Source organism: Rattus norvegicus, chromosome 8, assembly GCF_036323735.1.
Source record: "Rattus norvegicus strain BN/NHsdMcwi chromosome 8, GRCr8, whole genome shotgun sequence".
Classification (NCBI taxonomy): Eukaryota; Metazoa; Chordata; class Mammalia; order Rodentia; family Muridae; genus Rattus; species Rattus norvegicus.
Window position 1 is genome coordinate 46,739,935 of NC_086026.1, and position 13,501 is coordinate 46,753,435.

The 13,501-nt window shown below is 40.3% G+C and overlaps 1 protein-coding gene across 3 annotated transcripts; it reads right to left on the reverse strand.

The window, feature by feature from the left end:
• Nucleotides 1-1,970: 1,970 nt before the first annotated feature.
• On the reverse strand, nucleotides 1,971-6,793 carry LOC134478912 (disks large homolog 5-like). 3 transcript variants are annotated; one of them, XM_063266314.1, is made up of 5 exons: nucleotides 6,594-6,793; nucleotides 5,392-5,560; nucleotides 4,029-4,178; nucleotides 3,207-3,393; nucleotides 1,971-2,258 (listed from the first exon to the last, which is right to left on the reverse strand). In XM_063266314.1, exons 1-5 carry the CDS (start codon nucleotides 6,718-6,720, stop codon nucleotides 2,205-2,207), a joined length of 687 nt encoding a protein of 228 aa, XP_063122384.1. In that variant the 5' UTR covers nucleotides 6,721-6,793; the 3' UTR covers nucleotides 1,971-2,204. The 3 variants fall into 3 exon arrangements, with proteins under 3 accessions (XP_063122384.1, XP_063122385.1, XP_063122383.1); XM_063266315.1 differs by lacking the exon at nucleotides 4,029-4,178 and having other exon boundaries at nucleotides 6,594-6,792; XM_063266313.1 differs by lacking the exon at nucleotides 1,971-2,258 and having other exon boundaries at nucleotides 2,446-3,393.
• Between the last annotated feature and the right edge of the window lie 6,708 nt (nucleotides 6,794-13,501).

The window sequence follows — 13,501 nt, forward strand, 5'->3', positions numbered from 1 at the left end:
AAGAAAACGTCCCTAACCTAAAAAAAGAGATACCCATAGGCATACAAGAAGCCTACAGAACTCCAAATAGATTGGACCAGAAAAGAAACACCTCCCGTCACATAATAGTCAAAACACCAAACGCACAAAATAAAGAAAGAATATTAAAAGCAGTAAGGGAAAAAGGTCAAGTAACATATAATGGCAGACCTATCAGAATCACACCAGACTTTTTGCCAGAAACTATGAAGGCAGAAGATCCTGGACAGATGTCATACAGACCCTAAGATAACAAAAGTGCCAGCCCAGGTTACTGTATCCTGCAAAACTCTCAATTAACATAGATGGAGAAACCAAGATATTCCATGACAAAACCAAATTTACACAATATCTTTCTACAAATCCAGCACTACAAAGGATAATAAAGGGTAGAGCCCAACATAAGGAGGCAAGCTATACCCTAGAAGAAGCAAGAAACTAATCGTCTTGGCAACAAAACAAAGAGAAGAAAAGCACACAAACGTAACCTCACATCCAAATATGAATATAACAGGAAGCAATAATCACTATTTCTTGATATCTCTCAACACCAATGGCCTCAACTCCCCAATAAAAAGACATAGATTAACAAACTGGATACGCAACGAGGACCCTGCATTCTGCTGCCTACAGGAAACACACCTCAGAGACAAAGACAGACACTACCTCAGAGTGAAAGGCTGGAAAACAACTTTCCAAGCAAATGGTCAGAAGAAGCAAGCTGGAGTAGCCATTCTAATACACGTGCTCCACTATGTTCATAGCAGCCTTATTTATAATAGCCAGAAGCTGGAAAGAACCCAGATACCCTTCAACAGAGGAATGGATACAGAAAATGTGGTACATCTACACAATGGGATATTACTCAGCTATCAAAAACAACGGCTTTATGAAATTCGTAGGCAAATGTTTGGAACTGGAAAATATCATCCTGAGTGATCTAACCCAATCACAGAAAGACATACATGGTATGCCCTCACTGATAAGTGGCTTTTAGCCCAAATGCTTGAATTACCCTAGATGCCTAGAACAAATGAAACTCAAGATGGATGATCAAAATGTGAATGCTTCACTCCTTCTCTAAAAGGGGAACAAGAATACCCTTGGCAGGGAAGAGAGAGGCAAAGATTAAAACAGAGACTGAAGGAACACCCATTCAGAGCCTGCCCCACATGTGGCCCATACATATACAGCCGCCCAATTAGACAAGATGGATGAAGCAAAGAAGTGCAGACCGACAGGAGCCAGAAGTAGATCGCTCCTGAGAGACACAGCCAGAATGGGGCAAATACAGAGGCGAATGCCAGCAGCAAACCACTGAACTGAGAATAGGACCCCCATTGAAGGAATCAGAGAAAGAACTGGAAGAGCTCGAAGGGGCTCGAGACCCCATATGTACAACAATGCCAAGCAACCAGAGCTTCCAGGGACTAAGCCACTACCTAAAGACTATACATGGACTGACCCTGGACTCTGACCTCATAGGTAGCAATGAATATCCTAGTAAGAGCACCAGTGGAAGGGGAAGCCCTGGGTCCTGCTAAGAGTGAACCCCCAGGGAACTAGATTGTTGGGGGGAGGACGGCAATGGGGGAAGGGTTGGGAGGGGAACACCCATAAGGAAGGGGAGGGGGGAGGGGGATGTTTGCCCGGAAACCAAAGAATTATTATTAATTATTAAATAAATTAAAAAAAATTTATCAAAAAAAAAAGATTAGCAGAAAACATGACTGCATGGATAAAGTATGGCAGTGATCACATCATAAAATGTGCATCCAAGAAAAGAACACATTATCCACACAAAACACACTATCACTGTAGGTAAGCATTGGTGGCTTTGAATTTACTATTTAGCCCAGGAACTCTCGACCATGCAGAATCCACCATTAGCTGTCAGTTCTAAGAGCACAAGAGGGAACAGAACACTTGAATAAGCAAGATGGTCTAAAGAGTCAAGAGTTACAAATCAAGTTTTATTCATAAGGAATACAATTTAAAACAAAAATGATTAAAATGAATATTAATATAAATATATAAAAGTATTTTCAGATGTGAAAAATATTAACAAGAACATATAACTATGAAATAACAAAACAAAAACTTCATTTAAGATCATAACAAAAATATTTCTAAACAGCATATTCTTAGTGAACATTTAGAAGCACAGTTATATTGCTGTTTCTCCTCTAGCAGGCAAAATGGCAATGCAGTTCCCAAGTGGTCTCTGAAGTGGTGTTATCCTAAACAGAAAGAGAATAAGATATCAATCAGTCAGACTGGCTTAGTGAAAGATAAATTTAGTGTTTCTTAGCAAAAAATAAATTAAACTATGAGGGAGAGTATTCATCCAAAAAAATGTTGGTATTATTCAGGATGGCGGTCCGCAGGGGAATCCTGAGAAAGCAACCTATTCTTCAGGAAGCTCTCTTCCTGCTGTGTGTCCCATTCCAGCTCTTTTGCAATTCCTGAGACCAGGGAGAGGAAGGCAGTTATTCAGAAACTGATGTGTTGGGGACTTGCATGCTAGCTATCAGCTTGCTGCCTTCTACCCACTCAGCTCTATTTTAGGTCACCATTGATGTGTTAACTGATAACATTGCTGGTGTGTCTGTGGGCAGGGCAAAGTCTACAACAACCCTGACAGTAATGTGGGCTGCCCATCTGGGCCTCAGACTTTAACCAGTGCAAACCAAGAACAGGGCAATGGGAAGAGACCTCATTGGGTTGCAGGATGAAAGGAGAAGTCAACCTGTCACCAAGATGAAAGCCAATGACAAAGAATAATTTGCCATATGCACTCGGTTCTTATCCCTGAAAGGTGCTTCCCAACTTGGAGGTCACATGACCACAGAATATCATTTATCACAGGAACAAAACTTGTTCAAAGTGGTACATAGCATCCATTCTATCACAGGGACATGCAGTAATATGATAGGTTATTCATCTGTCACCATTTCCAGACTGCAGCTTCAAAAAGAGCACCAAAGCATAGTTGTTAATAAGTCAGTTCCTGAAAAGTGGTTGTCTTCCCAGAATACTCGTGCACAGACAGAGGAATGAACATTCCATAGCATGAGGTGGTTGTATTGTTGGAGTGTACATTATTAAGGTGGTAGGGAAAGCAAACATGTATCAAATTGGCAAATGGAATCAGATAATTTTAGGCTGACACAGCTGCTTGTCCCTACCAGATGTTGCTTGGTCTGGAGGTTGCTGGTTTTCTCCTGTTCGTCTTTATCTTTCTTGTTCAAATCAAACAAAAATTTCTGTAGCAGCGGTGCAGAATCAAGCTGTTCTGCTTTGCTCTCCTTTCTGAATGGGAACAACTTCTTCTGCATACATATCTTGTCCATATGGATCCGGCTGGGCAGGTTCCTGGAAACACACACTGCATAGTTAGATCCTGCACCCTCTTCCTCCCATTCCTACTCCCAAGTCTCACAAACACGCTCTGGACCCAGATACCAGTGAAAACTTCATAGAATACATCTTGATACACACAAGGCTGCTGCACAAACATCAAACAGCCAATTCAGGGAAGACTAAATTGTTTCTGTGACCCAAGTACCAAAAAGCGTTCATTTCTCTCCACAACAACAGGGGATATACATCTATCCATGGAAGCAAAAGGCATGGGGGCAACATTAATAAATAGTGGGCAAATACCCTCAAAGGAGGTCAGTAGAATTAAGGGAAGGTCATGTTATCCATGTGGTCCACACACTGAGTTTTGTTAAACCTGGTGTGACCGCAGAGGCCCAGTTCAGCCTATTAGCCATTTGGTGAGCTGAATAAGTACTGGTCTACCTAGAGCCTTCTGAAGATGCCTAGACACTCTGGGTATGAGTAACAGTCTCCTGTGGACCTAAAAACTGAGTCCAAAAGGCCCAGGACACAGTGATGTTTAAAGAGCACAAGACATGGAGCCAGAGCTGCTAGACCTCCAATCAGAACAAAGGATGGCACCTGTGGGCAAAGCAGAGTTAATGGCCTCTCTGACCAGTGCTCACCGATAGAAGTTAATTTCCTTCTGGAGCTCCTGAAATTTCTCACAATGCTCGATGTTCCTCATCTCTAAGTTGTGCAGTAATGACATGACCTCCCTCTCCTTTATCTTCAATTTTTCATAAAATGGATTTGACCTGATGTAGCGGCTGGCCCTAGGAGAGTAAAACCCAATGAACATCTGCGTTTAGGAATATATGAACTCAGGCTGGGTCTTCTAGTACCCCAGCCCTGGGAGGACAATTTCTGAGTTCTACATATTGGAAGCTTCTTCAGCTTCAGAAACTTGTTATTCTGGGCCCAGGACCCCATAAGCTCGGCATCGAGATAAAGGGTTCCCAGGTTCCCTTTCTTCACTCAGAAGGGCTGGATCTGCAGTCAAGCTACTTATGCTAACAAGGGCCTAGGCCACAGCTCTCCCACATCCAAGACCTAGAAAACTGTGATTTCATTTTTCCTGTTTTGACAACAGGAATTCTACATCCTGAATAATTAATATTGTAGAGACACACAATTCACACAATTATGGAGTTGAGAACACAAATCGCCACAAAAGTATAATCTGCCCAAATGGCACAAATATACAGACAAATGTGACCACATTGGCAAAGAAGTGTGCAGTTGAAGAGGGGCTCCCAAAACAAAGCACTCACATCACCATGAAATTGTTACACATGAATATACTCAGGAAAAAACATAGACCCCTAGATTCCAAGTGTGGGGGGAAATATAAACATATAAAAATTGTGCATATGCATGTAGGTGTGTACACACAGAGACACAGAAACTGGGACACACACACAGGAAAAGAAAAGTAAACAGTAAGAGAATGAAAAAGGGAGCGAAATATGCAAACGGAGAACACAATCAGAATCAGAAAAAATGCATGCCACATTATTGGCTCAGAGGTAAACAAAAAAGAAGGAAAAGCCCTGTGTCTCTGGCCATCTAGTCAAACATTGAGATGAACAATTTGGGATCTGTCACCTCAGGCTACTGCAACAAGAGTCCAGCACTCAGTCACCTTCCTAGCACACACCCAAACTCACAGCACCTAGAACCTTGCAAAGCTACCACCTGTCAAGGGCTTTCCAAATGCACACTGGGAACTCATGCTCCAGTAACGTTATCCCTGAATCCTCACTAAGGCCACAAGTTCAGATTTTCAGCTGGAGGCAGCAGATGAGACCATTTCCCATCTCACTCCTGACCAAGGGTCAGGTTCTGAATCTCCTCTGTATCAGAAATGAGGTTTAGGACGAGTATTTTGGGAGGCACAGCTTTCTAGACCCAACACCTTAATAGAATACGATGGAGGTGACATTGCAGGTCCATGAGTGACACAAGGCAGTTTGGAGCAATGCATACCTGTTGTTCCTGTATCTCTCTGTCACGTAAGTCAGGAGATCTCTTAGCTCATTTCTCTCCTCAGTAGCTGACTGCAGCTGTCTAATCAGTCTCTGCTCTTCTGTGTTCTCCGTGTTGGCCTCCTTGTTGATTACCACAGGGCCAGGGGATGCTGTCAGTCTCCCATCATCTGTAGGTAGAAGAACACAAGTGAACATTTTTGGGGAAACTGATGAGTGTGCATAGACCATGGCAAGCCCCAAACAGGAGGAGAACATGTGTAGAACACAGTGTCACCACAAAGAGTTTGTTGTTGCCTAAGAGACCTCCTCAGTGGAAGTCAACTCTCCCAGCACTCTATAGAGACCAAGAGATGTCAGATGCCGGGTGTTCCCTATGCCTGCTGACCCATGCTCCATGTACCACAGAGATGGCTTCTACGGGATTGTTATCAACTTAACAGGGTACAACTTTCTTTCAGGACCCTCACCGCTGTACTTTCAGAAGTCAGATGATAAATTCAACCTCCAAAAGATTTGAGTGATTGGAGATACTCAGATGTCCTGCACTGATACTCTAGGCCACACCATTTGGAATTTAAAAGCATTGTGGGGGATGTCATGGTCAACGGACTTATCAATTCCCCTAACTGAAACACCAAATGCCACAGAAGTGCCAATTGGTTACAGGCTGAATCTTGGTCTACCTGCTACAAATACTTTTAGTACTGTAAAAAAATGTTTGTAACACACAAATTCTAATTTATAATGCTAAGGATGTCCCATCTCTGCCAATTTGAAAAAGTCAGAGGAGTTCTAAGAACATAAGGCCAGAAGCATAATTCTCTCCCTGATACTAAAGACAGAGATCTACTTTATTTAAAGAAGCAATGAGAGTGAAGTAGATTGATGCCCTGTCTAAGTTCAATAAAGTTGGACACTCAGTGTCTCCTGATCGTGTTATTATATCAATGTAACGTATCATATGCACGTTAAAAGTGAAGGCCAGAAGTTCACAGAATAATGGCATTGGCCTTACCATATCCCCCATTTGGGGATGGGCAAACTAATGTTCTGAAATCCTTGACTTTTAGGAATTGTGATCTTCATGGAAATTCAATTCCTTTGCAGATACTCCAGTTGTTCTGGCCTATTGCTAGACAGGTCAGCCTAAGCCTATTCTCCCTCTGACAGAAAGCTCAGCATACAATTCACAGAACTTACTCAGCATTCCCCAGGCCAGCTTTCGTTGTCCATCATTTATTTTTGATGAAAGGCGAGATTCCCTCACTCCAGTCTGTCCAAAATCGGCATTCACTCTCCCAAAATTCTTGCGAAGCCGGGAAAACATGTCTTCCTGTGTATGTGCCAGGCAGGGACTGAGTAAAAGTAGGGCACTGGTGGTTACTACAACGCTGGTGACATCACAGAGGATGCCAAGAACTCTCTAGGACCCAATAGAATGTCCAAGAAGGGACCGCTGATGTCATGGTGAACAGACATTGCCTCCCTGCTAATAATCTCCCTGTACAGTGCATAAGCTGAGGTGCCCTTTCCTGGAGACCTTCCCAGGGCATAGCCACTGAGCAGCTCCTGCTTGCAAGACCAAATTTTCGTCAAGGCTTGATTATAAAAACCTGAGTAATTCCTATGCATTTTAATGAATTTTTCCCTCTAAATCCTGCCCCAAAATATCTCATCTTAAGTCAAATTATCATTACTCATCAACATCAGCCATTAAAAATTCCTGAGAAATAATACCAGTTTGAATAAGCAGTCAGAAGGTTCTCCTGTCTCCTTATGTACACGTGCTTGAAATCACATCAAGAAATAGCCTGTAGGTTAGGTTGCGACATGGGTGTGTGTTATGGGAACACTCATGAAGCCTTGTCGTTAGCTTAGCCTTCGACAGTTGCCACAAAATCCCTAGGAGAAAGAGTTGAAATCATTATGTTGTTCGGAACAGTTTGGATTCCAATTGCCAAAGGAAAGTGAAATGTAGGAGCTAGCAATGGAGGCACCCTCATGCTGCTTGGGGGTTCTCCTCTTTTTACTAATGTCACCAAAGGAGCATTGCTCACAGGCCTCTGTAAGCTCTACCATGAGATTCTGACTGACAGTTTGTGTCTTAGGCCTTTCACAGGGCATGCACTATCTTCTCTAAATTTAACCCCATTCTTCTAGTTTTGAGACCCAACTGGTGATTATCTCTTAACCCCTATGCCCTGTTTTGGTCCATATCACTTCCCTACCATGTCTATTCTGAAGCTCCAGCTTCAGCTTTCCTCACCCTATGTTCCTCTGTAAGCCTGGAGTTCTGCCCACATACTTTCTGCAGCATATCTTGGCCTTCAGATCTTTATTATGTCCAATCGGCAGTTAGACAACATCTAAGAGATCTCTCAGCTTGTGTTGAGCTGGTGAGAAGGACAAACATCTACAAAATAGCAAACTTGATGATGGACCGTAGAAATGACAAGACAGTAATCCTGCCAGCACTTAGCTCTCTGCCAGTAAAGAACTAAAAATTGAAAGTTGACACACCTTAGTACAAAGGGAGCTCACCTCATCCTTTCCCCTTTTACACCAAAAAAATAACTTTATCTTTAACACTGATCAGCTAGATAAAATTAGAAAATTTATAGGATGCATCAGATAAGAATGACTGTCACAACATTTAGTCCATTTGTATTTGGCAAAATTGGAGAAGGTACTTCATGAACTAAATTATATTAGTGTAAAATTTTGTACCTGAATCATTTTCTCTCACTTTTTAAGCTTTTGTATTCTCTATTTATCATAGCTTGCACTTATTAGCCATAACAACTCTCCTGAAATGAAAAACAATTTTGTTAATTTTAAATAATTTAAGGGTTTATGTGCTTCATCTTTATAATTTTACACCTCTTTTGTGGACATAGTGCCATTTTTTTTCTTTTTTCAACTTCCACAAATAGATTATTTTTTCTCTGATATGGAGAAGGATGCAAGGGTGGACTTCAGATATGAGGTGATGGTGGATATCAACGGAGTTGGGCTGCATGATGCGAAATTCACAGAGAACAAAAAAGGAGTTTAAAAAAACTAAAATGAGCACAGTGGGGATGAAGAAATGAATGCTTAGCATGGAGAGGTTTGGCAGTGGACTTGGGATTTGTGGGGTGGGCTGGGTTTGGGTGGGGTTCTGGAGTAGTCAGAATGTTGTCTGTTCTGGTCCTTCCAGGGAAACTCCTCCCTCTTCTCTCATCCCTCCTCTTCCTCCACCACCACCTCCAACTGCCATAACTGCCTCCTACTACAGCAGCAGCTTCTGGGCATCTGCCTTTCTGCTCAAGCAGAAGTGCTCGGGGGTGATACAAGCTTTGAAAAGTCCCGGGCTGCAGTCAGGCCATGCACACTCTGTTGTCAAACCCGTAGGGGCTCAGGATTTATGGTGCCAGAGCGGTTGTGGCGGGCATTTTGATGCTCCAGTGGGTTGTCTGTCGAGCCCCTCATTCTGGACCTCCCATGTCCCCCCTGGTCCTGTCAGGTACCTAGTTGTCACACTCCTGTGTGATGGTGAACTCGTTTTCTTTTCTGAGTCTCATGACAAGAAAAGGTTAAGAGTAAACTATCTAATCATCTCCATCTGAGAACTGAGAAGGAGAAAGGTTGCCTGAAGAAACAGGAAATTCAGAGAAAATAGCTTCCAATTCTAAAGAAATGACAGAAATTGTTGGCTACCGTGACAGACAGTCAGCAAATATTCTTGTGTCATTGTGGCATCCAGTGTCAATTGAATGGGTCAGGGGCTCTGACAACACTACTGTGAAGTAGGTCATTTGAAGGACTATCCTCACTTTCTCTCCAAAGCCTGGGACAATAGACTTCCCCATGATCTCCTTCTCCACAGTCTGGTCAGCTTTCTGGCAGCAGTGGAGGTAAGTGGACAGTATTTCACCCCATGACCACTTTGCCACATTTGAAGGACACTCCAGTTAGGGTTCTTTAGTGCCCATCATTTTCTTCAGAATAGCATGAGGACACTGCCCGGACTTGAGGTCTCTCCCACTGTGAAAAGCCTTTGACTACTAGGACAACTGAAATGGCAGATTCTTCAGATCTCTAAAGAATTAGAGAACCATCTTTTTATGTAAAGTCTATCTCAGTGCACAAATGTGGAATTTTTTCAAAGGATTTACTGTTTAATTTGAATACATATACAAGAAGCTAAATAAAGCTTATTTCTGTACCTAACTAAACAAGTACCTAACATCACTAGAACGCTGAGTATTTATAGTTGGATAGTGCTATTTGCATTCCTTAATTATCCATGGCAGTGTACAGTAGTAATTTTATACAATTAGAATTTTATACCGTATTGTGAATAAGATACATATACTTATATCTTAAACAAGAGTTTAATCATTTATTCAAGTATAATATGAAATTCTATCATCATTCAAATTCCATGTCATCCTAAAGTATTTGGCATTTGGTGTTGCTTCTTAGTATAAAAAAAGATTGAATAATCTATGCTTTTTGTCATGTTAGCCCCTTTCTCCTGCTTCCAAAACCATAGATAGCAGAGAAAAAGTTTTGAGGAGAGAAAGAGCAAGTAAGAAAGATATCCCTGATTCTAATCTCCTTTACTGTTTCCTCACTGACCATGACCAGTAAAAATTGCAACCAACCCCCTGAATGACAATGAACATCTATAACCCACTGCTGACAAATAAGCAGCCACCCATCCTTCCTTTGAGAGTTTGGGTGTCATGTTCATTAAAGTTGTATCCATATCTTTGTGGGGTGACAACAAGTTTGGGGACCTTACGATAATTGGGATATTTTCCAAATCCTGTGAGATCTTGCACTTTCAAATGCTTCCAGGTACTGAATGTGGAGGGATTAACTAAAGTCCTGGCTACATTAACAATTGAAAATATGAACACACATTCACACCTTTTGAGGAAGGTCACACATTATCTACCTTTGATTTTGCTCAAAACTTTCGGTCAGTTACTTTTTTATTTAGATTCAGGTATCTTGTTAGTATACAGGCCGAAAGGATATAGATTGTTTGCCAAAATATTGCTAATTGCCTCTAAGCCAGTCACCAATAGAATTCCTCCATCCTTTCAAGTCTCATCAGAGAGGCTCTATTTTGCACACTACTCACAATACTTATGTCACCCATGTGGCAAACTAATAGGGAGTGTTATGATCTGCTTAAATATTTCAAAATTTTCCCTATCCAAAGTCTTACACCGTCCCCCCCCAAAAAAATGAGAGAGATTCCTCACAAAAACAAGTCCACTAGTGCTGGTACCATTTTACATATCAGTCACATATCTGTTACTGCAAAAAAATACCATGACTAAAAGCATCTCAAGGAATACAGTTTTTCACCTTATGGTAACCAACCCCCAACTACAAAATTATATCGTTGCTAAGTCATAAAGTTAGGTTACTACTCTTTTGAATGGTGATGTAAATATCCTGTATAAAGTATGTCTCTATGTGATTGCCCCAGGAAGTAGTTGGACCCAACGGGTTGAAAATTGCACTTTGTGTGTGGAGGTGGTGGTGGTGGTGGTGGGTTTTTTGTTTTGTTTTGTTTCTTAGTTTGGCCTCTTTTTCAAAACCCAGAGGCTGATAAGTACATACACCAATATCTGGGTCTTTTATATAATTCCTATAGACTTTGTGTCTCTTCTCATGATATCAACAGACTTGGTTTCTTTTTTACTATTCCCCAAAATGAACTTGAAATTATTAAAGGTGATGCATTCTGCAGTGATGTAATGTATACTATGTAGTAGTATCTGACTGCCCTGCTCATTTGTGCTTTCATTGGTTGAGATCTTTATTTCATTCCCTGAAGCCCTACATCAGAATTAGGACGGGATGGATTTAAGCATGTAGATGATTCTGGTAGGATTTGATATAAAAATATTAATCCTACTGATGCATGAAAATGAGAAGTGTTTTCATTTTCTGGTTTGTTCAATTTTTTGTTATTTTTCTTAATGTTTTCATTGTAACATGTCTTCACTTTCTTAGATTTATTACAAGATTTTTAAGGCTATTCTGAATGTGTTTGTTTTCTTGGTATGTTTGTTGATATTTATTGTTGGTATACAGGAATTTTATTGATTTTAATGTGATTTCAGTGTGTGGGTCCATGAGCTGTAAGAATTTTCTAGTGGAACCGTAGTGTTCTTTACATATGGATCATATCACCTGCAAATGAGAATACTCTGACTGCTTTCCGTCATATGGACATGCCTTTACATATTTCTGTTTTCATATTGTTTGGAGAAGACTTCACATACTACTTGGATTAGATGAAAAGATTGAACATCTGTGACATATTCCTTATTTTAGTGGAAATGCATTAAGATTTTCTCCAGTTAGGATGCTGCTGGCCTTCTAAATTGTCTTTATAATGTTAAGGTATATCTTCTCCATATCCCAGATTCTCCAGGACTATTTCATGTATCACTGTGAGAATTTGCCAAAGAAATTGTCTGCCTCTAGTGCAATGATCATGTGTTTCCTGTTCTTGATTTCATGTTGTGTATTGTTTATTCATTTGTATTTGTTGAAACATTCTTGCTCTCTGGAGGCAAGCCAACTTGATCATGCTACCTGATATATCTGAATTTTATTTGCCAGGATTTTATTGAGAAATTTTTCACTTAAGTGTTCCTTCCGATCTTTATTTCTAGGATTCGCAGAGACACCATGAGCAAGGGAACTTTTCAAAAAAAGAGTTTATTGGGGATTATTGTTTCAAGAATCATGAGTCTGTGATCAGTATGTGGGGGTACATGGCAGCAGGTAGGCCACCATGTTTCTAGAGAACTAGCTGAGATCTTACATCTTATCTGCAAGTTGGACACAGAGAAAGTAAGAGTGAAGTATAAATGGTATGGAATTTGGGAACCTCAAAGCCCAATCCCATAACAATCCTACAAAAAAAAAAAAAAAAAAACATATCTTCTACTTCTTCCCGCACATTTCCTCTAATCAGCAACAAACATTCATACATGTGAGTTTATTGGAGCCACTATCATTCAAAAGACCACATTCTACTCCCAATTGTCCATAGGATCTTAAACATATCTTAATGAAAAATGCACTTAGCTCGCTTTCCAAAAGCCCTATAGTCTTTCACAGTCTACACAGTTTGTCCAAAGAGCTTCATAAAACTGCAGGCAGTCCCTTAATTATTCCCTCTATGAAATCAAATGGCCAATTACACACATCCAATGTGTAATGCCAAATCACATATGTTATCATTGCAAAGGGAAGTTGGGAAGGTGGCAAGCCAATTCAAGGCATAATCCCAAGAGCGCACACTCCACATTCTCTACCTCTGACAGAAGATGAAGAGATTATATGGGTTCACTCCTCTGGCTTTGGTGATTGTAACATAATTCATAAACTTTTATTGTATCATATAGATCTGTGGATGGTGGTTGTGTTTTCAATGTCACTCATTTCTAGGAATTTTAATATTTCCTTATTTTTTTCTCACCTGATCCTTCAGTAGTGTATTGTATATGTTACTTACTTTCCATTAGTGTGTGTATTTTCTGTACTTTTAATTGTGTGATACCAGTTTGATTCCTTTGGGCTCAGATAGAATGCACAACATTCCTTCAACTTTCTTATATTTTCTGAGGCTTATTTTTTTTCCTAATCTGTGGTCAATTTTGGAGTAATGTCCACAGGCTGATAGAAAATATATGTATAGTTCACTGTAGTTTTTTAGTTCCATTTGCCTGATCATGTCACTTAATTCTGCTTCTCCTATTTTGTTTATTTGCATATGATCTCTTAAGTTGTCAGAATGGAGAAGTAATACAAATCACAACCACTATTATAACTAATCTGTAGTTTCACTATTATAACTACCTGTAGCTATCTGATAACATATATTTTTAAATTTGGGAAGTCTTTGTTAACATGTATATATTTAGAATTGTAGTAGGTTTTAGTAATTGCAAAGTATGAAGTGAATATCCTTATATCTTCTGGACAGGATGAGTTTGAAATCTATTCTGTCAACTAGATAGAGAAACTGCATAGGATTGCTAAAGGGACATGGTTCTTTGTTCTGTTTCCCTAGTATACCCTCTATATCT

Bases quoted from the DNA above. Each gene is read 5' to 3' on its own strand.
- LOC134478912 (XM_063266313.1), bottom strand. From the start codon at position 6,720: ATGTTTTCCCGGCTTCGCAAGAATTTTGGGAGAGTGAATGCCGATTTT. The intron at 4,179-5,391 runs GTATGCATTGCT...TTACTCTCCTAG, and splicing joins GAGAGATACAGGAACAACAG to GGCCAGCCGCTACATCAGGT. The intron at 3,394-4,028 runs GTGAGCACTGGT...GTGTGTTTCCAG, and splicing joins AAGGAAATTAACTTCTATCG to GAACCTGCCCAGCCGGATCC.